Source organism: Schistocerca serialis, chromosome 5, assembly GCF_023864345.2.
Source record: "Schistocerca serialis cubense isolate TAMUIC-IGC-003099 chromosome 5, iqSchSeri2.2, whole genome shotgun sequence".
NCBI classification, from domain to species: Eukaryota; Metazoa; Arthropoda; class Insecta; order Orthoptera; family Acrididae; genus Schistocerca; species Schistocerca serialis.
This window is the reverse complement of record NC_064642.1, coordinates 519,512,532-519,538,941: the sequence shown is the minus strand read 5'-3', so window position 1 is coordinate 519,538,941 and position 26,410 is coordinate 519,512,532. Positions and strand designations below refer to the sequence as shown.

General features: G+C 42.4%; 1 protein-coding gene across 1 annotated transcript in view; it reads left to right on the top strand.

Annotated features, from left to right (window-relative positions):
* Positions 1-1,010: 1,010 nt before the first annotated feature.
* LOC126482056 (carboxypeptidase B-like) overlaps positions 1,011-26,410 on the top strand; it is a 139,546-nt gene continuing 114,146 nt past the window's right edge. Inside the window, exon 1 of the mRNA XM_050106032.1 lies at positions 1,011-1,318. Coding sequence (XP_049961989.1) covers positions 1,011-1,318 — 308 coding nt within the window. The remainder of the gene's footprint in view (positions 1,319-26,410) is intronic.

Sequence of the window (26,410 nt, the reverse complement as noted above, 5' to 3'; positions counted from 1 at the left end):
GTTGATCTTTTTCCAATTTTGTGTGCAGGTTCCGGAACTCTCGGAACCGAGGTGATGCAAAACTTTTTTTCATCTACATCTACATATTCCGCAATCCACCATACGGTGCGTGGCGGAGGGTACCTCGTACCACAACTAGCATCTTCTCTCCCTGTTCCACTCCCAAACAGAACGAGGGAAAAATGACTGCCTATATGCCTCTGTACGAGCCCTAATCTCTCTTATCTTTGTGGTCTTTCCGCGAAATATAAGTTGGCGGCAGTAAAATTTTACTGCAGTCAGCCTCAGATGCTGGTTCTCTAAATTTCCTCAGTAGCGATTCACGAAAAGAACGCCTCCTTTCCTCCAGAGACAACTACCCGAGTTCCCGAAGCATTTCTGTGACACTCGCGTGATGATCAAACCTACCAGTAACAAATCTAGCAGCCCGCCTCTGAATTGCTTCTATGTCCTCCCTCAATCCGACCTGATAGGGATCCCAAAAGCTCGAGCAGTACTCAAGAATAAATCGTATTAGTGTTCTATAAGCGGTCTCCTTTACAGATGAACCACATCTTCCCAGAATTCTACCAATGAACCGAAGACGACTATCCGCCTTCCCCGCAACTGCCATTACATGCTTGTCCCACTTCATATCGCTCTGCAATGTTACGCCCAAATATTTAATCGACGTGACTGTGTCAAGCGCTACACTACTAACGAGGTATTCAAACACTACAGGATTCTTTTTCCTATTCATCTGCATTAATTTACATTTATCTATATTTAGAGTTAGCTGCCATTCTTTACACTAATCACAAATCCTGTCCAAGTCATCTCGTATCCTCCTACAGCCACTCAACGACGGCACCTTCCCGTACACCGCAGCATCGTCAGCAAACAGCCGCACATTGCTATCCACCCTATCCAAAAGATCATTTACGTAGATTGAAAACAACAGCGGACCTACCACACTTCCCTGTGGCACTCCAGATGATACTCTCACCTCCGATGAACACTCACCATCGAGGATGTGTGTACATACTCCTCGGTCCGGAAGCGCGGGTTCAGACAGCAGTGCTCGGTTCCTCCTGCGCGCTGGCCGGCCGGCGCGGCCGCGGAGTGCCCGCCGCCGCCGCTGGCGTCCCCGCGCGGCTCGTTATACCAGCCGGCTGGCGTGTCCCAGCCCCTGCGCTGCGCCGCAGTCGCCGCGCGTCGCCCGAGCCGCAGACATGTCTCGCCGCTGCTCTCCTCCGCTGCTGCTGCTCGCTGCCGGCCTGCTGCTGCTGCTACTGCTTCTGGCTGCGGCGGACGCCTCCCAGCGCAAATGCTACCGGGGGTAAGTTGCGCTGAGCGCCACCTAACGAGGCCCTCTGCCATTCGTGAAATAACACGGCCGGCTCTGGGCACGGCTCTGCGTGTCCCTCCAGCCCCTTCTACACGAGCTACTTTCTTTGTCTCAATCGACAGTTGGTGAAGCGAGTCTACTGCACAACTCCTGTCGTTTTATTCCTGTACTGAGTCACGCCTGACGCGAGTTGTTGTTTCCGTTTACACGTCGGCGTCAAAATTGGCACCCGACAATGAAAGTGAGATTATTAGGGACCATCGTTTTTACGAAAAAGTCTAAATATAGTAACAGAATTTAGGAGCAAACAGTAATGACAGATGAAAGGTTAGATTAGATTAGTACTTGTTCCATAGATCATGAATACGACACTTCGTAATGATGTGGAACGTGTCGGGTTAATAAAAGGCGTCTATACAAGATATTAAGCTACACAAAATATTACATGACACTTAATTTTTTTGGGGGGATGGGGGATGGGGAAATTACTCACTTACTATATCCAAAAATTCATCTAATGAGTAGAAGGAGTTACCATTCAGAAATTCTTTTAATTTCCTTGTAAATGCTATATGGCTATCTGTCAGACTTTTGATGCTATTAGGTAAGTGACCAAAGACATTTGTGGTAGCATAATTTACCCCCTTCTGGACCAAAGTTAGATTTAACCTTGAGCAGTGAAGATCATCCTTTCTCCTAGTGTTGTAGCCATGTACACTGCTATTACTTTTGAATTCGTTCGGATTGTTAATAACAAATGTCATAAGTGAATATATATATATATATATATATGCGGATGGATATGTGTGTGTGTGTGTGTGTGTGTGTGTGTGTGTGTGCGCGCGAGTGTATACCTGTCCTTTTTTCCCCCTAAGGTAAGTCTTCCCGCTCCCGGGATTGGAATGACTCCTTACCCTCTCCCTTAAAACCCACATCCTTTCGTCTTTCCCTCTCCTTCCCTTTTTCCTGATGAGGCAACCTTGGGTTGCGAAAGCTTGAAATTTGTGTGTGCGTATGTGTGTTTTTTATTGTGTCTATCTACCAGCGCTTTCTCGTTTGGTAAGTCACAGCATGTTTGTTTTATATATAGGGAGGCTACAGCGAAGATCCCTAGCTCTTTAAATAAGAGTCTGCAGCATGATCTTGGATGACCTCCAGCAATTATTCTGATTACACGCTTTTGTGCAATCAACACTCTTTTACTCAATGATGAGTTACCCCAGGATATGATGCCATACGAAAGCAGAGAATGAAAATAGGCGTGGTAAGCTAATTTACTCAGATGTATATCGCCAAAATTTGCAGTGACCCTAATAGCATAAACAGCTGAACTCAAACGTTTCAGCAGATCTTCAGTGTGTTTTTTGCAGTTCAACCCGTCATCAATGCATACACCTAGAAATTTTGAATATTCTACCTTAGCTACCGATTTCTGATCAAGTCTATATTTATTAATGGTGTCATTCAGTTTACTGTGTGGAACTGTATATACTACGATTCTTCAAAGTTTAATGAGAGCCCATTTGCAGAGAACCACTTAATGATTTTCTGAAAAAATATCGTTTACAATTTCATCAGTTAATTCTTGTCTATTGGGTGTGATAGCTACACTTGTATCATCAGCAAAAAGTAACAGCTATGCATCTTCGTGAATATAGAATGGCAAGTCATTAATGTATATTCAGAACAGTCATTAATATAAATTAAGAACAGGCGTTCGGAGTTGACTACTAGTCGCAAAAGTTTTGTTTACTACTTAAATTAGTTGATGAGGCAACACGGTTCGTGGTAAGAAGCTCATCCTCAGGCTACTATGGCAATACAAAATCATTTAACAGGAGTACGCTCAGACATTTACAGTCTTCACATGTGTTGTGGTCATCGTTGTTCATATGAAATGCCTGTCTTCCTGTGGTGTGTTCAGTTCCTTCCATTGCCGTGACTCATTGCATCTTATTAACCACTGTTTATAAACTTGCAACGGGCACTTAAAACACGACACAAGGAACAAATTTAGTATCTATGATTACTTCTGTGAAATATTTTTTATTGCCACTGTAGCCTGAAGATGAGGTTTGAACCTCGAAACATGTTGCGTCACTGAAAAATGGTTCAAATGGCTCTGAGCACTATGGGACTTAACTTCTAAGGTCATCAGTCCCCTAGAACTTAGAACTACTTAAACCTAACTAACCAAAGGACATCACACATATCCATGCCCGAGGCAGGATTCGAACCTGCGACCGTAGCGGCCACGCGGTTCCAGACTGTAGCGCCTTTAACCGCTTGCCTGCGTCACTGAATAATGTAACTAAGTCAACAAATAGCTAGTATGGCAGCGGACTCTGAAAAACCTGTTCATGTTTTTAAAAGAGTAAGGGCCGATTAACAGTCAGTATGGCTTTAGAATGATAACACTGGGATAGCGGTGGAGCGGCGGCTGCCGCATCGTTTTGCATTGCCCGTTGACCCTGGACGAGCTGTCCAAGGGCATCCAGTAAGGCCTGCGTCTGCTGATTCTGTAAGCGATAAAATTCGGACAGTACATCTGGAGATTGTGGCGAAGCCATTACACAAGTAAATCAGGGCAATATCGATAAGAACGTGGTTGTGCCTCGTCGCCAATGTTTTGGTTGGTAGGAGAGCCAACACCGTGTTATTAGAGGACGCCGAAAGGCACGCGTTTTAGTTCACGCAGGCTGGTGTGAGGTCTGGAACAGGACAAGGAAATTAGAATTTAGAAAAACGGACGTAGCTGGTGGAATACTTAACTTTAATCCGTTAATGGTGAACGTCGGTCTTGACGGTACATGATTCAATATCAATAGTAACTGATAATGGCGCCTTGCTAGGTCGTAGCAAATGACGTAGCTAAACTATCGTCTCGGCAAATGAGAGCGTATTTTGTCAGTGAACCATCGCTAGCAAAGTCGGTTGTACAACTGGGGCGAGTGCTAGGAAGTCTCTCTAGACCTGCCGTGTGGCGGCGCTCGGTCTGCAATCACTGATAGTGGCGACACGCGGGTCCGTCGTATACTAACGGACCGCGGCCGATTTAAAGGCTACCACCTAGCAAGTACGGTGTCTGGCGGTGACACCACAAAAATATGCATTAACATACATATAAAACAATATTTAGTAGGTAGTTAATAGCATATTGTTACTTTATACTTTGCATCTAAGTGCCAAAAAAGATTAAAAAAAATGGTTCAAATGGCTCTGAGCACTATGGGACTTAACTTCTGAGGTCATCAATCCCCTAGAACTTAGAACTACTTAAACCTAACTAATCTAAGGACATCACACACATCCATGCCCGAGGCAGGATTCCAGACTGTTGCGCCTAGATCCGCTCGGCCACTCCGGTCGGCCCGAACAAGATCGAAAATTATTTTTTTCGTTGAACAGAACTGAATTTTTCACTGTTGAAACAGTTTTCATTAATAAACGCTTATCTATTTACGTTCTTATTTGTGTACAGTGTAGGCGTTTTCATAATCCAGGTACTGTAAAACGTAAAGATATCGTTTTGGTTTAGATATACCGTCTCTCTTGTGGGAGAACCTTAGTAGGAAAAAAAAACCAGGCCCTCCTGTAACGTATGAAGGTTAAGCACAGGAACTACTGTACTATTTTTACAAAGTTGCCAGACAAGGCGTCCGACCATAGATACTTACGAGGATAGTCTGAAGTTTCCGACGTCAACATGAAGGTAACGGCACTTGTCAACAAAAGTTGGGGAATTTGTTTGCGCATGCGCATTATGGCGATTTTGGACGTTCAGTTGTTGTTTGACAGTCGTTTTACTGAGTAGATGCGAGTGCTTTTGTGAAAATGGAAAAAACTGAGTATCGAGACGTCATTGGACTTTTGTTTTTGAAAGGAACCATGCCTACGCAATTTAAACGCGAGCTGGACGCTGCCTACGGTGACTTTGCACCATTATTTACCGCTGTGAAATTTTGGGTAGCTGTATTTAGACGTAGCCGTACAAGTGAATGTTCGGGACGGCCAAAAACTGGAACCACTGGCGATAACATTACTCAAGTTCACTCAGTGGTGCTACAGAACCGTCCAGTTAAAATGAGAGAGATATCAGAGGTGGTGAGCATATCTAAAGAACGTGTTTGTCACATACTGATTGACAGTTTATGGATGAGAAAGCTGACCGCGCTCTGGGTGCCACGAATGCTCGCTTGGAGCCGCTTTACATCTCAGCGGTTGCCATGGCTGTCCTCCTTATTCATCAGATCTTTCCCTCGGCTAAAAGTTGAACTTGGAGGACAGAAATTTTCGTCAAATTAAAAGGCCATGACTTTCAAATCAAATCAAATGTGTGTGAATTCCTATGGGACCAAACTGGTGAGGTCATCGGTCTCTAGACTTACACACTACTTAAACTAACTAACGCTGAAGACAACACACACACACACCCATGCCCGAGGGAAGACTGGAACCGCCGGCGGGAGTGACCGCCCGATTCGTGACATGGCGCCTCTAACCGCGCGGCCACTCCGCACAGCCCACGGCTTTCGTAAACAACTATTTTGCGCAGAAAGACACTGTTATTTGGACGGGTTAAAGAGGTGGGAGCATCACTGGGGGGGAAGTGTATAGACTTACAAGGAGATTATGTTAAAGAACAAAAATAATTTTGAAGAAAAAGTAATATTTCTTCAAACAACAACTCAGTCAAATGGTGATGTGTTCATTTAAAAAAATCATATTTTAGTGTTAGGTCAGATACTTTTCAGACTACCCTCGTAGTGCTACCCGTAAGAAGCCGGAGCGGGTCGCTAGTTTATTATTACAACAGAAGTGACTTTGGAGGAAATAAGTTCCAATGTTAGAATGCGACATTACAGTCCCCTATCTCTGCATATGCGCAGTTTGCAGCATACTCAAATTTTAGAACTCCACATTCGGCATAGTCACTTGATCACTGACGTCATTTATCTACTTGCATCGTCGTTCGCGACTGATTTAGTCGCCAGCACGTGACGCGCACCCACAACGACTAATCGATTTTGACCATTCGTTCGTGTAAAACGAGCGTAGCGGGTCGCTATTAAGAACCCTCTAAAAAGTATGTTATCTATGTTGTGAGAACATTAACTCACATATCGGTCAAAATTTCTGTTTGCAGATGGCACAAGTGTCATTGTAAAAATCGTGAAAGGGTTTGTGAACGATTTAGCGTATACGATAGTGGCGAGTAAGATTAGTTCCAGCCTTACTGAGAACAGATTGTCACGTTACTGCAGTAAAACACAGAACATACAGTTTCCGACACAGAAGTCTTTACAAAACGAAATTTTATTCGCACGCGACACTGAAATAATAATTAAATTCGATCCTTTTTCAAGGAGCACTCTAGAGAGATAGGCCTGAAGCTTTTAGGACTGCAATCATTTGGAATTATCTCCAAACTCTGGCGTGTGTACAGGTCGTCATGCAGTTATACACCATTTCCAACACCCATTTCTTTTTGCATGCGTTCGAAACGTCTTAGTTGCTCCACGCATACTTCGTCGAGGCCGGCTGCATTGTTATTACTGCAATTGCTGATAACCATCTCCAGCTCTGTAATGGCAAAGTGTTTGGACAGTACCTCTGTCTCTTGTGGTACGTGTGGATTTACTCTCCTCTTTTTTATTCGTGTGTCATTGTTGTTGTTAATGTTTGGTGGTTTCCAGTTTAGTAGGGTCACTAGCTAGGCTTCTGCAGTCTCCAGGCCATTTGGCTCTTTCTATCTATGTCAGCAGCCCCCACAAGCCTTATCCACTGCTCCCTCTCTCTTTTCATTCGAAGAGGCGATGAGTCTACCTGTCACGATGGTTTCTTCGCTGAAAGCATTCTTCTCAAGGGTGACATGCACTCATCCTGTAAAGCGGCTGTTTCTTGCGTGAGTCCCTATATGTAATTCGTTCTGTATCTTCTGAAGATGGTTCATCGAGGGCAGTCTTTTACAGCATCTACGAGGAATAGTGTTTTTTATGGGACAGAGCTGATAGTTTGAATTGTTCCGTCCAGCATCCTGGGGAAATTAGGCCAGAATGCCTTTGTGAAGAAGTCTTCTCCTGAACCGTATGTTGTGACGCGATTGCCAGTAGCATTTCAAACATTATCAATCGATTTTGTGTGTTAGGAATGGGCGGGCAGACGGCCTTTTGACGTTGCGTTACCATCTCTCCGCTTATCTCCCTACTGTGCCGCTTATACAAGATTCTCGAAAGGCTACTACTTCACCGTCGAGTCGTCTCTGATTGCGAAACTGGTTGGCTCAGACTGGATAAAAACTGTACAACGCAAACACTAAATCTAACGCAGCACATCGAAATCGGTTTTAAAGACACACAAATCACGGGGCTTTTCTTTCTGGACTTTTCAGTGGCCTACGATGCAGTCAGACACCGACTACTCTTACACAAACTATACACTCTTAGCAATGACTCCAACCTTCTCCAAAATCGAATATGCTTCACTATGTGATCAAGTATCCGGCCACGTCTGAAAATGACGTACAAGTTCGTGGTGCCCTCCATCGGTAATGCTGGAATTCAATGTGGTGTTGGCCCACCCTTAGCCTTGATGACAGCTTCCACTCTCGTAGGCATGCGTTTAATCATGCGCTGGGAGGTTTCTTGGGGAATGGCAGCCCATTCTTCACGGAGTGCTGCACTGAGGAGAGGCATCGATGTCGGTCGGTGAGGCTTGGCACGTAGTCGGCATTCCTAAGCATTCCAAAGGTGTTCTATAGGATTCAGGTCAGGACTCTGTGCAGGCCAGTTCATTACAGGGAAGTTATTTTCGTTTAACCACTCCGCCACAAGCCGTGCATTATGAACAGGTGCTCGATCGTGTTGAAAGATGCAATCGCCACCTCCGAATTGCTCTTTAACAGTGGGAAGCAAGAAGGTGCTTAAAACATCAATGTAGACCTGTGCTGTGGTAGTGCCACGCAAAACAACAAGGGGTGCAAGCCCCCTCCATGAAAAGCACGACCACACCATGACACCACCGCCTCCGAATTTTTCTGTTGGCACTACACACGCTGGCAGATGACGTTCACCGAGCATTCGCAATACCCACACCCTGTCATCGGATCGCCACATTGCGTACCGTGATTCGTCACTCCACACAACGTTTTTCCACTGTTCAGTAGCTCAATGTTTACGCTCCTTACTTCAAGCGAGGCGTCGTTTGGCATTTACCGGCGTGATGTGTGGCTTATGAGCAGCCGCTCGACCATGGCATCCAAGTTTTCTCACCTCCCACATAATTGTAATAGTACTTGCGGTGGATCCTGATGCAGTTTGGAATTCCTGTGTGATGGTCTGTATAGATGTCTGCCTATTACACATTACGACCCTCTTCAACTGTCAGCGGTCTCTGTCAGTCAACAGACGATGTCGGCCTGTACGCTTTTGTGCTGTACGTGCCCATTCACGTTTCCACTTCACTATCACATGGGAAACAGTGGACCTAGGAATTTTTAGGAGTGTGGAAATCTCGCGTACAGACGTATGACACAAGTGACACCCAATCACCTGACCACGTCCGATGTCCGTGCGTTTCGTGGAGTGCCCATTCTGCTCTCTCATGATGTCTAATGACTACTGAGGTCGCTGATGTGGAGTAGCTGGCAGTAAGTAGCAGCACAATGCACCTAATATGAAAAACGTATGTTTTCGGGGTGCCCGGATACTTTTGATCACGTAGTGTATGTAGACTTCAGTCACATCCCACAAGACAGTGTACTTGCCCCATTGCTGTTAACATCTGTACTAGTGACCAGCCTCTCCCTCAAAACACCCGGAGTTTTATTCATGCTGATGATCGCACCATCACCGGCAAAGCAAATATTTTTGGCGGTCATGGAGATTTACACTTTCAAGTTAAGTTAGTGTAAAGAGCGACGCCGTTGGACTGTGCATGACTGGAAACGAGTAATTTTGATTGATGAAGTGTGCTATACCCTGTGACAATTCGATGGAAGGGTTTGTGTTTGACAAATGCCTGTCATCATGTGTGGTGTCACCAGTGAAGTACGGAGAAACTGGTGATACGTCATGAGAGTGATAAGTCCTAAGTGTGGAAGGATACGAACAAATTTTACAGTATTGTTTTCTGCGTACAGTAGAGTAACAATTTTGAGATTATCAGCATGACAGTGGACCCTCTCGGAAAGGAACATTTGTGACGCAATGGCATTGGCCAATAACATTCCCGAAATGGACTTTCGCCGCAAGAGTCCCGACCTGAACCCAACGCGTCTTGGATGAGTTAGAACGTCGTTTTCACTCCAGACCCCAGAGTCCAACATCACTACCCTCTCCCGTTTCTGCTCTTCAAGAAGAATGGGCTGCCATTCACCACATACATTATAGGCACAACATTGAATGTATTCCCATCAAAGTTCAAGCTGCCACAAAGGCGAAGGGTGGAAACACACCATATTAATATCGACTAATAACTGCCCAGTTACTTCTGATCATATAGAATTATCAGTATCCTTGGAACAAATTGCTCCCTCTTATAAGGACAATCAGCTCACACCCACTCCTGCCAAAAAACAGGTATGTGTGCTCCATCTGAAGAACAGACACTATAATAGAAACCTGTAGTTGACCTGGGAGGGCAATCCACTAGAACACCGCACAACCCAAAAATATCTCTAGGTATCACCGTAGACAGAATGTTCACTTCCAGAAAACACAGTAATAAAGTTAAACAGAAAGCTGCAGCGAGATACAATATTGTCGGCAAACCGCCAGGAGCTACGTGTGGTGCACAGCCCTCAGTAATAAGGACTAGAGCCCTTGCTTTACGCTATTTAGCATCGGAGTTTGCGTGCCCATTATGCCATAAGTCATGTCATGCCAAGGGCAAGCAGGTCGACATAGCCCTTGACGAACCATGCCATACTGTAAGAGGATGGTGAGGTCAACACCAAAAGACAAGCTCTACTGTCTTGCTGGTATCGTACAACCGGACATCCGCCGGGAAGAGGCGCCTAGAAAAGAGAAAATAATGGCCACCTGCTAGACCATCATTGCTTAAATCTAGGAAAAGATTTCTGGGTGCTACGCATAACCTCATGATACACCGCAACCCAAGAGAGTGCACCTGTTAACAGAAAGAATCGCACACCTCAGTATCTGGTTAACACGTATGGAACAACTTCTTCGGGCCACACTGAGGAGTGAACCTCCTGGAAATCTCTCACCAGACTGCACTAAGAAGTTGTAAGGTCCGAAGAAAACATGAGTAGGTGGTGCCCTCTGGACTGTGGACACCTGCGGACTGCCACCCATCCCCTGTAGTGTGACCAAAACCCTGCACTGAGATGGATTTACACAAGGATAACTTAAACACACTGGATGCGACCAGGTTTTGATCCAAGCCAAAATATACAGGCTAGAGCTACTTCAGTGTTATACGTAGGCAGAATACTTTTAGATACAGTATAATACACTATATGATAAAAATTATGTGGACATAGATAAGTGGACATTAATTTGGGATATGCCCACCTTTTGTCTTTATGACGGCTTTGTGGAGACACTGTCAATGAGGGACTGAATGTCTATGGAGCAATGGCAGCCCAGTCTTCCTCAAGAGTCGAAACCAGAGAGGGTGGTGATGTTGGATGCTGCGTTCTGAAGTAAAGTCGACGTTCTAAATCATTCCAAAGCTGTTCCGTTGGTTTCAGGTCGCGACTCTGGGCAGGCCAGCCCATTTCAGGTAAGTTATTGTCCGTAGACCACTGGCTCACACAAACTGATTAAAGACAAGGGCCACACTCATGCTGATGTAATCATTGTCTCCAAACTGTTACTCTACTGTACGCAGTACACAGTGCTGTGAAAGGTGTTCTTATCCTTTCACATTGAGCGTTTTCGTAAGCGCGATAAGAGGATCACACCCTAACCACGAAAAGCACTCCCATACCGTAACACAACCTCGTCTCACGTCACTGTTTTCATGATAACAGGTAACGTTGACACTACCCTTGATGATGTGCAACATTCTCCAGGCATTATCCAAATCCAAACTCTTCCATTGAAGTGACACAGTATACAGCGTGATTTATCAATCCAAATCACTCGTTACCAGTCATCCATTGTCCAGTGGCATCGCTCTTTACACCAACTCAAGTGTCGCTTAGCAGTGATGAAAGAAATGTTAGGCTTATAAGGAAGTGCTTGATTATTATAACCGATTCTTTTCAACTCCCTACGCAACTTCTGCAGGATTTTTTTTATTTGTCTTTCCTTTGTGTCCGTTTTCATATAATTCTGCCCTACACGCCATATTGTCCACATTTATTTTCATACTCCATTCCCTACACTCTCTTTAATCTGCATCAGCTTGTATATCATAACCTCTTCGTGTTGAGAGGATATTACCTGGTCATCCGTGAATAAAGTCCAGTGAATTTATCGTCACCTATCTTTATTCCTATGCCTGAGCATTTCCTGTATCAGCCATTCAGCACCTGTTCCAAATAAATTTAAACTGAATAGGGGAGATCGACAACATTGCTTGCATGATTTTTCAAAAATATTTAAATGCTGTAACTCGTCGCCTTGTTAACCCTTTCATAGTTGAAATTTATTTCGCCTATATTTCAATAACAAAACGTCAAAAACTGTTTTCCTTTGCGATAAATAATACACTTTCACAACAAAAAAAGTTTTTTAAGCTAACCGATTTTGAAAATCGATGAAGTGGGACACATGTGGTCCACGGACCGAGATATATCCATGAGAACCAAGGAATTTCAGTGTTAAATTTTTAATTTGAGAATGATTTTATCAGGATAGCAATTACGGGAAAAACTATGAAAAATCATACCAAAACACATTTATTCTCCTGAGAGTGAGATAATTTGACCTGCTTTCGTGAAACAGACACACTATATATACACGCCGCCCAATTTGATCACACACAGCCTTCTATATATCGACCCCATGGTCTGTAGCATTTTTATCAAAGTTCTGAAAGCATCTCGCTACATGCTAGCATTAGACAGATATAAAGTAAAGGCATCCCACCCATCAAAACCGCGTACTATTTTAGTGTAACATATGTGTCCCATTAACCACGAAAGGGTTAAAATAATGTAATCTCTAATTCAATTGCTCATATTTCCGTTTACGTGTAAGATTAAAATTAATAGAAAGATAATTCTCACACAATGATTGGTTCTTGAATGATTTCCTAATTGTTTTGGTTTGTGTAGCTGATTGTGAAATGCTGTGTAATATTTGCTGTTATTGAAGCAGAAAGTGGTAAAATGCTATAGAAGACCTATTTTTATTCTCTCTTCGGCACTCACCTACAAATTTTGTAAAGACGGTAAAATCTTCTTACCTGTCTCTTTCGTTATTGAAGGGAGTATAAAATCCCAAACGTGGAAGGGATTATTCAAGGAATGTTAACTCGCAAAATTTTTTTTACATTTTTTAAAGGTATTTTAAATTTGAAACTTGTGCAATTCCTTATCCAAATTCAGTCACGTTGAGCGGTTTTGGTACTCTAATCTGGGACTCTGGCTACTGATAATTCTACCCTCGTAGAGGACGTGTTAAGTATTCAAAAGCTCAGTCTAGTTATCGGCGACAAGCAGGTCAACCTGAAGGTACTTCGAGAAGAGTCAGCTGTGGTAAACATACAGTTAAAACTCCAGCGGTGTAGAACACAACATTAAGTTCGTACAAATCTTGCTACTGAATAATAAATCAACGTCGACAGGGCAGAATACATTATTTTACTGCAATATGCACAGTCAGTGCTTTTATTTCCTTCAGTGATACGCTCACGTTTAGTTCAACGTTATAGTCTTTTGTATATTTGCACGGACTTTAATACACGAAATGTACGTTTGTTTTCTATTACCACCTGCTCCATCGGTCAACCACTTCAGAGGCTCATCTCTTCATGAACGTTATGTCGTCCGAAAATGGATTACATTAAACTGTTAGCATGTCATTAGCTGATTTTTAAACAGCGTCAGTAGATTACTGGTTCTTCCAAAAGATCAAAATTATTTTTATGAAACATCAAGTTTGGATATCGATCAGCTCACGAATTGAAATGAAATGAAACGAGAGTAACAAAGGAAAATAGTAACGTTTTTAAAGCATATGGCGAAAACTGCACTACTTAATGTATTAGCCAGACAAGCAGATTTCTGGCACGTTTAGAACGATACACGGATGCCTTTCGTCTGAATCATTTGTGTATATCAGCCATAGCTAACCATATGTACATCTATAGACTTGTAGTTAATGACATAAATGAGAAGCTGAAAAGGAAGCAGAAGACATGTTCCTGATCTTTTCTAAGAACCGAAAATTTACTTACACTTCTTAAAAATAAATATTGACACGCTTAATGAAAACAACTATGTTTAACAGTCAGATTTTTTTAGAGAATTTTGAAGGTACATTTCTGAACAAGAAGAAAAAAGTTAAAAGTATATCATGATATTACTGCCTGATAGAACATATGATCTATGAATCGACAGTGTCAAATAATCTTTGAAACAGCTGATTGTATTGTACACCTGTAACATAGTTTCTCTGTGTCAGCGTCTGCTGAAAAAATGACGAATGTATATCTTAATTCAAGTATAGTGCGAGTTGAAGTGTACAAAAATGTAGCTATAATTAATGTTCGCTGTATGTGTACTGTACTTTGTATCCAAATACCTTTAATGTATTTTTTTGAATTTATGAGTAAAAAATTTGTAATTTAAAAATATTTTCATAACAGGTTCAGGAGTTTCCAAAATTTATCCAGGAGAATGCGATGAATTTAAGAAGTACTTGAAGATGAAGCCACTGAGTTTGAAATGCATTGCGCATGAACTAAAAGTGTGGCTGAAGTAACATTGTATTTGCCTCTGACTCGTCAGACACTGTCCATCACGGATGTCATTCTTCACTCCATTATACCGCTGATTGTTTACATCTATACGTTACCAGCACTTTAACTTTTATTTGGTAGGAGTCTTACATACTGGCCGCCCGACAACTCTTCTATTCCATCAATGGAAGAGTCAATGACTGATTTGGTAGGATGAGTCCAATCAACTTGTAAACTTCCTTGTGTGAGAAAAAAAGCAGTTCAAAGCGTTAACAGACTCATGACCAAAATTCATCCTTCTCGTACTTGTATAATAGAACACAGAGAAAGCGATTATTTCGGTCCACAGAGGGTGTGCTGTAAGCACAAACAAGCTGAAAACCTGCAGTCCTTTAAACAGACAACGGTGGTGAGTTTTGTAACATATATTTCAAAATGGCAATGGACGGACATGGTATTCATCATTACTCCTCATACACACAGTTAAAAACGTGTATCATGGAGCGGATGACTATAAAAAATCGCATGCTGATGAAATTTAACTTCCTCCCATTGGTCAAGCTGTCAATAGTATTTTAACCAATAAGACAAAAACTATACACAGAAGAATGAAGGCATAGGACTACGTTTAAATTTATCTATGTTGTACAGAACTCGTTGAAGTCTGCTATTGCTTTACGAAATATAAGTTAGTTTTAGCCTGCATGGTTTTATCAACTGAAAAATCTGCAGTGCGCTGTCCTACACCAATATCCCTTATCACACGTATTGCCTTGGCTTTATCAGCTAAAATTCGATATGCAACATGACGTCCTGGAGGATCTTTATTTGCTACATATACGGTGTCGTGTTCCAAACATGCCTTGTCCAGAAGATTAATATCCTTATCACCGTGTGCTTTTATAAAATAACACCTTATCAACTTCAGTCACGTTTATTTTCAGATATTTATTGTAGCGATGCGTTTCTTCAGCCTGCTGCCGTCGTCAGGTTCCTATCCGTTACTTATACGTTGGTGTCCAAAATTAAGGCAATAAACAGAAATTTTACAAGGCTGCTTTTATTTTTCCACAAAACAGTATAAACATGTGATAGTAAAGTAGAACTATGTCAGAACACAGAACGTATGTAAGTGCAACATACATAACGATAGAGAAAAATGTTCTTCGTATTTTCTAACTTAACGGATTTGCACACACATTCAGACAATTGGTTAATGTGCTCAGTATGGGGTGTGACCACCGCTGGCAGCAATACAGGCAATACAGGTCATGAGTCTGTTAACGCTTTGAACTGCTTTTTTTCTCACACAAGGAAGTTTACAAGTTGATTGGACTCATCCTACCAAATCAGTCATTGACTCTTCCATTGATGGAATAGAAGAGTTGTCGTTCAGGTGGCATGTTGACGACTCCACTCTAGACGTTCCCTCCTGTGAAGACGCGTCAGAGGTACAGGCACAGCAGATCTCCAACAATAAAAGTTACTCTGCTGAAGCCTTCTGTACACTGTTTGCCCCGGTACAACACCTCCAGTGGATGCTGCGAGGTCAGATGCCAATTGGCGTGCAGTACCAAGGCGGTAACGTCGTGCCTTTACAGCCAAATAACGGTCCTGTCTTTCTGATTTCACACGTGGTCGGCCCTGCCCTGATCTTCGGAATACTGTCTCGACCTCTATAAACTGTCGCCACATCCGAGAAGCAACAGAACGAGATATGTTAGCCATCGGGCCAGATCAGTTTGCGACTGTCCTGCTGCCGTTCTTCCTCTGGCCCTCCACTGCAGAGAGTCTGGTAGGTGTTTTCTCTGTGACATAAATGCACCGTCTGTGACTGCGTATACAGCTATGTGGATGTGGGACTACCCATAAACACTACCTCGTTTATTATGTGCCCTGACGTCGTCACTGGCTTGATTATCCGTTGACCGGAATGCCATCTTCCGTGCAAAACACTATCGTACGAACATCTGTTGACAGTTTGTATGATCTTATCGTGAATTAGACGCAGGACGGGGAAATAGAGGTTCGTTGCTTTAATTTTGGACAGCGGTGCCCATCGACTGTTGACTACAAATTCTTGTGACGCGCGAAAAGAGTATTTGATGTGTGTTTGAGTAAAGTTATGTTCCGAAATGGTGTCGCTCATCCCGTAAAGATAAAGATAAATTTATGTAAGTGTGCACCATTCTGTGTATTGAATATTTAAATAAATGCACTGCTATCTTTACTTACATGTTATGGGACCATATTCTTATTTGGCATACAGACCACAAGAATAAGCTAAATATCATCACTTCACACTTTCTGATCAAGTTCTTTACTTTCCAAACGTTCTTTAACTGCTGAGATAATACAGATTACAGTTGCTAAGAAAAGATAACAGAGTAAGAATAGAAACAGTTTTTAACAATCGAGGAACATGTTACACGGTGGCATTATTACTATCTTATTCAATTTTTTTGTAGTGAGGAAAGTAGTCACTAACTACCTATGACATGACTGGACAAAACTTTCTTTATGCTCCTTACACTTGCCGGAACAGTTATTCAACAATGGAGTTTTTATTTAAGGGAAATTGACATTATTTCCTTCGAACCTGTCCCTGAGCTGTATATACCGCAGCATTTGCCATCGATAAACGCTATATATAAAACTGAGATAGGTGCTAGGATACAGTTTCGCCAGTGCCGCAAGATTTTCTCTGACACAAAACGATTTAAACATGTACTGTTAGCTTCTTTATCAACTGTAGGCGAATGTGGTGTAAAACAGAAAAGAAGAGTACATGTAAAAATTGTGTGAGTCCTTCAACTACCTTACAGGGAATCACTACGTCAAGTGTGATAATTCCATTCTTAATTCAAACTCTGGCAGATGTAAGCGACGTTATTTCCTTAACTGGCGGAGCTGTTGCACCGTTGCTATGCTCAGGATGATAATGTCACCACTAAACGCTCAGCCGGCCGGTGTGGCCAAGCGGTTCTAGGCGCTACAGTCTGGAAACGCGCGACCGCTACGGTCGCAGGTTCGAATCCTGCCTCGGGCATGGAAGTGTGTGATATCCTTAGGTTTGTTAGGTTTAAGTAGTTCTAAGTTCTAGGGGACTGATGACCTCAGATGTTAAGTCCCATAGCGCTCAGAGCCATTTGAACCATTTGAACCATTAAACGCTCAAATAATGCTTCAAGGGAGAAGGTAGCGGTAACAGCAGCTGGTTGACGTCAAGTTGTATCTAAAACCGTACCGACGTGACATCCGTCTATCAGCGAATTAATTAAAAAAAGGCTTTCTCTTCGATATTTTACCCAGATTTGGATACTATTAAATATGACAAAATATTTCATTCTCCTAGATTCATTTCGTGATTCGTGCTAGATGCATAGCTATTATTTTGTGGCAAAAATACTACGTAATTAAGATGTCTCAAGATGTCTCGGAACTCACTAGATTTCATACATTAAAAAGTTATTTTAGCTAGTGCTTTGATTAATTTGGAGACTCACGATCACCCACGGAATTATGACAATACTTTACAAAGAAATCGACATGAACAGCTTTAAGTTCGTAGACGACGTTTTTGAGCGCTGTAAATAACAGTGAAACGATAATCGTTCATCCCCACAGATATTTAACGTGATATCTCACAATAACAACTTGTCACTCCCGCGGGCGCTGAAAATCTCCTGAATAACAACTTATCTTCGCACCAGCAGGTGACACATAAAGAGACAGCTATTATCAACTATGGTGCAGTCCTTACTCCTAAGAACATAAGTGAACTGCTTGCAAATAATGGAATAACACACATTTGTGTTTGATATCTGCCTATCTGAAATCCTTAGAAAAGTAGGTATAAGATATAGAGAGGGTCAATTAATATAGAATGTGCACAAGAACGAAGAGGGAACGATATGAATAGAAGACCAAGAGAGAAAAGGTCGGATTAAAACTGGTCATAAGACAAGGATGCAGTCTTCCTCCTTTGCTGTCCAACCTGTATATCGATGAAGCAAAGAACGAATTACAGAAAACGTTAAAAAGCGGGATTAATATTCAGGGGAAAAATGTAAATGTCGTGTGGAATTGTCGTCTGGGATATCCCACGGGAAGGGTTCAGCTGTCTGCTGGAAACGGTGTTGTTCATCCGCGAACGTAGGCCCTTTCTTTGTGTACGTGTGAGACCTGTGTCGTATGTATATTTGTAAAGTGATAGTGAGTGTAATAGATGAGTGTAGAGTGTCAGTGTAGTGTTATGTTTGTGTTGTATGATGATGTTCAGAGAAGGGAAAAGGTGAAACCCTGTGCCGGCAAATAGATTAACGCCTCTCGACGCAACAAGGGCACCGAGCTTAAAGCCCCGTTGTGACAGACGGTTTACCATAAACGGTGTCACCAGGCCTCACTTCACGGAAACTAGAGAGAAGTTGGGAATTTAAACCAGGACATTGGTCCAAAGACGGTCGTCAGGTTCATTACACCATCGTACATTCTTGCCGGATGAATAGTGGCAGTGGAACTTTCATCCACCTCTGCTTATCTCGAAATCGAACGCCACCACCCAGGCGTTCGTCAGCGATCTCGGCTATGGAGGCGGGTAATTCAAGGTGAAAGGACATCGATGACGTCGCTATCCTCAGTGAATGTGAGGCAGAATGAACTGTCTGGTGACCACGGAATACGGATTGAAAGTAAACTAAAGATAGGAGAAAGTATTGAGAAGTACAGAAAAGGAAACTAAGGATGAACTTAACAGACAGCTGGGGACTGCTTAGCGAAAGAATTCTGCTAACTTGGAAGCAGAACAACTCTTTGCGGATGAAGCAAACAGGATCTAAGATGGAAATTAGCATAGGCAAGGAGAGTATTCATCGCCAGACTACTGGTATCAAACGCAAGCTTTAATTTGAGGAAGAAAATTTTGAAGAATGTACTTCTGGAGCACAGCATTTTACGGAAATGTGTCTGGACTGTGGGTGAACCAGAAAAAAACAGAATTTCGTTTTTAGTGTAACAGAAGGCTGCTGAAAATTAATTTGATTACTAAGATAATGATGCGCTTCTGTGTGGAATTGGCGAGTAAATGAATGCGTTACTGAATGTAAGAAGGGACAGGACAATAGGACATGTGTTTAGAAATCAGGAAATAACTCCACCTTAAGGGAGCTGTGGTGGGTAATTACTGTAGGGGAAGACTAAGATAGGTAATTGGGGACGTTGAGTGTAAGTGCTAGTATGGCGTAAATAAATTAGCACAGGAGAGGAAGTCGTTGCAGGCCGCATGAGACCAATCAGAAGTGATCTTAAAAAGTCTGTTTTTACTCGATGTGGTATGTTGATTCGAGCATCAGATCGATATGTACCGCGGAAACGTTTTTCATTCACGTGAGTGTGATGTGGTCCAACAGACATGCCGCGATGGTAACACCGGTTCCCGTCAGAACCCTGAAGTTAAACACTGCCGGGCTAGGCTAGTACTTGGATGCGTGACCATCCAAGTCTGCCGAGCAGTGATGGTAAGCAAGGTGCACTCAAGCCAATTGACTGAGAAATAGCGGCTCCGGTCAGGTAAACTGACAACGGCCGGCAGAGTGGTATGCTGACCACATGCCGTTGCGTATCCACAGTTATTGACGCCTATTGGCTAAAGATGACACGGCCGTCGGCTGGTACCGTTGATCTTTCCGAGGCTGTTTGGACGGCGAGAGGGACTTTTTTTGGAGTATGATGCGACCTCTGTATTGGTAATGATACCCCAAGTAATTGTAAGAGCTACAACGTTGGGAGCAACTACGAAGTCATCCGCGGCTCGATTGTTAGTTAGTTAGTGACATGTTCCGTCGATCATACGATAAAAGTTATGATTTGGAACGTGTCAACTGAAAAACATCACAGAACAAAAATACAAAAAGACGAAAAACCATTCTCAGATTTTGGTATAAATAACTATTTCTGTTCAATAATTCCTCATTGTATAGAAGGAGACATTAAGAAGAAACATCTTTAATCTATGTGTCAGGCATTTTATTTCCATGAGGAGAACGTCAAGTATTTTTGTAGCTGTATGTCACCCATTTCTGCTCGAAAGTTAGGTTCAGCAAAGGGTAATGCAGATAATTTTTCCTTCTAGAGCTGTACTCATGTGGTTTGTTGATCAAATTTCATCAGTGAATAAATGTACTGTGAGGGTGTGGTTAATATTTCTATTTGCTTAAAGAGTTAACTGCAAGACGTACATCTGTTAACTCCACATATAATTCTAGTTACTTTCTTTTGTGTAATGAATAATTTTTGCCTCAGTGAAGAGTTACTTCAGAATGTAAAGCAAGTTCGTAAAAACAGAAATGCAAATTCCAAGTAACTCATAACAGTATGCATTTACAAGCGGACCTTACGGACTACTCTTTCCTCTTCAGCTTTCTTCATACATATAGGATTTGCAATTCAGTGACCGATGTGGCTATCGCAAACAAAACAATAAATTTTAGATTAAGATTCTCAAAAATTAACTGAAAAAGTATACAGGTTGAGTATTAGTTGAAAAATTCCCATTCATGAGAGTCACGGCTAAAAATGTTAGTTGAATCTTGCTCTGTTACACAGTCAAAGAATAGTGACTATCTCTATCGAAGATGCTTATCTCTTAACAACATTGGAGTATCTGCGATGAGAAATATTCTTTAATGTTATCTTAATCACTTCTCTCTCTCTCTCTCTTTCTCTCTCTCTCTCTCTCTCTCTCTCTCTCAGCAATACCATACGCGAACAACATAAAATATTATTACATAGAATGACGTAAATTAAACTTAAGAAACAACAGATAACAATGTGTGCTTTCAGGGCTAACTCGGATTCTACTAAAAATAGGTAAATCATTGGTTTTACCTGAATCATTTAATGACTTATTCGTGAGGTGCCACAGACAGTAACATTTTACTTTAATGCCTTTGTCCCGACACAGCAGAAAATGAAATAGGCGTATAATATAAGACAGAGCAATGGCCGAAAGCGTGTTGTTCGCTCTGACGCCTACGTCACAAGAAATGAGGCCAGAGGCTAAAATATCTGCACATCAGTGAAGAAACACATCTGAAAATCGAAAATTAAACAGCGATAAGTTAAACTATCTGTCTCCCTCTGAACTTCAAAGATACCTATTTGAGCAAAACTTGTATTAATATTTCATAAAAATAATAGTTGTTTGGGTTCTGATATTACACCGAACATGAGTTACCTAAAGCAATACGAAAAAGTTTTCAAAAAGACTTGGAAAAATCAAATTCTAAGATTTGTTAACGTAGTTGTCGATAGCTGCGTACATATCTCACTGGTCTTGTAATCGTCAAGTCGATGATTGGAGTCTCGTTAGTAGCAACTTCTTTTATTTAAATTCTATATTTATTAAGAAATGGATATGTTAATTGTCAAATTTTGAATTACAACTTTTTAATAAAAATAACGTACTTTTATATTTATTTACTGATCACATGAAAATAAGAATATTCATAGTTAATTAAAATTTGCTACAGAAAAGCAGATCATCAAATGCAAAATAAAAGCCTTTAGTTATTTGCAGTGTTATTGACGTATATACTTTTTTTCATTTAACGAAAAGGGATTTTGCACAGCTGTCACAAATTTTAATTTATTTTCGTACGAACGGTAATTAGGACTAAACATAAAATGATTGTATTTTTAATAAATTTTTGCAAATTAACTTTTCCATTTGAAAATAAATATAAATATAAAATTTAAATGAAAGTAACAACAGTTGCGATTAATGAGAACCGAATCACCAACTTCACGATTGCAAGTCTTGTTCCCTACCTACTTTTCCTTTTCTTTCCAGAAAATGCTGAATTTATTCAGCAGCAGATACTACAAATCTTTTACATTGACTTTAAGTAAAAGATTTAAATAAGATGAATGAATGATAAAAACGTATCTCTTTTCTATTTGTTGTTGAGGATTTCTTTTTTTTTTTTTTTTTGTTCACCATGTGTCATGTGTTGTTTAAAGTCGTTCATAGTCTCTTCTCTCTCGTTGAGCAATGTGAGTGTTCATATCTTGTGTGATGGAAACACTTTGACGTCCATTTACATTATTTTCTTGCTGTTTATTTCGTTGACTGTCGTTGGCATTAGACTCGCTGATTTAAATTTTATCGACTTCCACCCGCCTGTAATTTGAGAGCAACCTGTTGTTCTGTGTGTGGTAGTGCCAACAACTACACAGTACTGGCAGTGCGGATGATTAATCCGTTTTATTCTGTGGTGTTGCGTAGCTGTGGAGGGTTAAATCATTTATAAACATTTAGGCTCGTGTTCACGACCTTGAACGTATGGATTTGTCGGAAAATTGACTAGCCAGTCTTCCAGCTTGAGACTTCATGTTTTATATGATTTGCTAGGGGACACGAATCTTTACCCCAATGGTTTCCATTATTTTCTTTGTCGTGTCTTGGAGTTGGGAGTCTTCCCTAAAACATACGCTACTGGCCATTAAAATTGCCTCACCACGAAGATGACGTGCTACAGACGCGAAATTTAACCGTCAGGAAGAAGATGCTGTGATACGCAAACAATTTGCTTTTCGTAGCATTCGCACACGGTTGGCGCCGGTGGCGACACCTACAGCGTGCTGACATGGGGAAAGTTTCCAACCGATTTCTCATATACAAACAGCAGTTGACGGCGTTGCCTGGTGAAATGTTGTTGTGATGCCTCGTGTAAGGAGAAGAAATGCGTACCATCACGTTTCCGACTTCGATAAAGGTCGGATTGTAGCCTACGGCGATTGCCGTTTATCGTATCGCGACGGTACTGCTCACGTTGGTCGAGATCCAATGACTGTTAGCAGAATATGGAATCGGTGGATTCAGGAGAGTAATACGGAACGCCGTGCTGGATCCCAACGGTCTCGTATTACTTGCAGTCGAGATGACAGGAATCTTATCCTCATGGCTGTAACGGATCGTGCAGCCACGTCTCGATCCCTGAGTCAACAGATGGGGACGTTTGCAAGACAACAACCATCTGCACGAACAGTTCGTCGACGTTTGCAGCAGCATGGACTATCAGCTCGGAGACCATGGCTGCAGTTAGCATTCACGCTGCATCACAGACAGGAGCGCCTGAGATGGTGTACTCAACGACGAACCTGGGAGCACGAATGGCAAAACGTCGTTTTTTCGGATGAATTCAGGTTCTGTTTACAGCATCATGATGGTCGCATCCGTGTTCGGCGACGTCGCGATGAACGTTCATTGGAAGCGTGTATTTCTCATCGCCATACTGGTCACAATATGCCAGTCATTATTCTTGATGAACTGTGGTATCGTTTTCAAGCTGCATGGACAGCTGCACCTGTACACGCCATCCAAGCTCTGTTTGACTCAATGCTCAGGCGTATCAAGACCGTTATTACGGCCAGAGGTGGTTGTTCTAGGTAGTGATTTCTCAAGATCTATGCACCCAAATTGCGTGAAAATGTAATCACACGTCAGTTCTAGTATAATATATTTGTCAAATGAATACCCGTTTATCATCTGAATTTCTTCTTGGTGTAGCAATTTTAATGACCAGTAGTGTATGTCATGGTTTGCAGGCACCCTCCAGTCACCTATATTTTCTGTGGTGATTCCCCACAGACTTTAGTAAACCCAACTGTCAAGTTTGTAACCTGGGTGCATTTATGAGAGTTTTCACCCCAAGACCTGAACATTTTGCCTCACAATCTGTTAAGGCACAGTTATCATTAATGACAATGCTCTGCAGAACTTAAAGTAGATCTACATAAAGTGACGTAACATATTAACTAAACGCTGGTAATGAATGTAAGCGCGGGAACATACTGCCGCTCCCAATCGTGCAGAGAAAGCTTGACATCACATGAGGTGATGTCAGCGTGACTAATAGCGGCAAATAGAGTGGCGCGGGAACAGGAGACAGTTGAAGAAACGGGAAAAAGACAGTGCGTGTCAACCAGCAAGCAGTTACAGGGAACTGTTGTAGTGTTCTTCATTACATCATTGCCCAAAGACAACATCTGGGTGACTTCATACGAGGAAGCATCATCGGGAGACTGGGAGAAAGGCGAAGTGTGATGAGTGTAGCCCAGAAGTTTGGTATCGTTCACAGTCTTCATGTGCAAGGATGACGTTCCGCCCCAAGGTCAGCAATGCCAATTTCAGCACCAGATGACCGCTACGTTGTGCAACAGGTAAGAAGGGCCACACGTAAAACAGCGAGTGTAATTGCAACCACATTTAACAGGACTCCAAGGCACGCAATCTCAATCTCCACAGTGGCACGGCGACTGCATAGGGTGACGTCTTTGTCCGACGACCAGTATGTTGTGTTCTCTTAACCCCGGTACACCGGCGGCACCGTTGCGATGGTGCAAAGAGCGCAGAGAGTGGACCAACGTGGAGTGGTGACACGTGCTCTTCTCGGATGAGGGCAGATTCAGTATGAGTAGCTACTCTAGACGTACCGTCCGCAGCTCGTGGTCTCGCGGTCGCGTTCTCGCTTCCCGAGCACGGGGTCCCGGGTTCGATTCCCGGCGGGGTAAGGGATTTTCACCTGCCTCGAGATGATTGGGTGTTTGTGTTGTCCTCATCATTTCATCATCATTCATGAAAGTGGCGAGATCGGACTGAGCAAAGATAACCGCGCAGTTGAGCGCCCCACAAACCAAACATCATCATTTAGACTTACCCTCATACAGTGAGAGGTGGAAACACGTAATGCACCCAGGAACACTTGCGAACAAGGTCGTTTTGGTTCAAAAAATGTTCAAATGTGTGTAAATCTTACGGGAGTTAACTGCTAAGGTCATCAGTCCCTAAGCTTACACACTACTTAACCTAAATTATGCTAAGGAAAAACACACACACCCAAGCCCGAGGGAGGACTCGAACCTCCGCCGGGACCAGCCGCACAGTGGTCGTTTTGGCGATCCAAGTGTTCTGATACGAGGAGGCATTGCATGGACTACCGGTCTCCACCTTTTTGATCGTGATACACTCACCGGTCGACGTTTCTATGGCACTATACTTCTTCCTCACGTGCGTCTTCTCAGGGATGCATCCGGCCCTGATGCATACACGACTGCATCGAACAGCGCATGTGGAAGAGCTCTTGGAGCGAGAGGATGTTCGGCACATGGACAAGACTGCCAGTACCCCCCATTTAAGACCAACCGAGCACATGTTGGATTCGTTGGGGTGATATATTGCAGCACGTCCACAGGCACAACGTCCATTCAATAGTTGTCAGTCGGGCTGGTAGAGGAACGGGACGCACTATCACAAGAATTCGTTACCAACTTTGCGGCCAGCACTGGAGCACGTTGCAGAGCATGCGATCTTCTCTATGGTGCTCACAGACCCAGTTAAAAGCAATGTCGCTCCTTTCGTAAGGTCCAGGAGACCATCATGAATCACGATGACTTAAGTGCAATTGTTGTTGTTGTAGTCTTCAGTCCTGAGACTGGTTTGATGCAGCTCTCCAAGCTACTCTATTCTGTGCAAGCTTCTTCATCTCTCAGTACCTACTGCAACCTACATCCTTCTGAATCTGCTTAGTGTATTCATCTCTTGGTCTCCCTCTACGATTTTTACCCTCCACGCTGCCCTCCAATACTAAATTGGTGATCCGTTGATGCCTCAGAACATGTCCTACCAAACGATCTCTTCTTCTAGTCAAGTTGTGCCACGAATTTCTCTTCTCCCCAATTCTATTCAATACCTCCTCATTAGTTATGTGATCTACCCATCTAATATTCATCATTCTTCTGTAGCACCACATTTCGAAAGCTCCTATTCTCTTCTTGTCCAAAGCATTTATCGTCCATGTTTCACTTCTATATATGGCTACACTCCATACAAATACTTTCAGAAACGACTTCCTGACACTTAAATCTATACTCGATATTAACAAATTTCTCTTCTTCAGAAACGCTTTCCTTGCCATTGCCAGTCTACATTTTATATCCTTTCTACTTCGATCATCATAAGTTATTTTGCTCCCCAAATAGCAAAACTCCTTTACTACTTTAAGTGTCTCATTTCCTAATCTAATTCCCTCAGCATCACACGACTTAATTCGACTACATTCCATTACCCTCGTTTTGCTTTTATTGATGTTCATCTTATATCCTCCTTTCAAGACACTGCCCATTCCGTTCAATTGCTCTTCCAAGTCC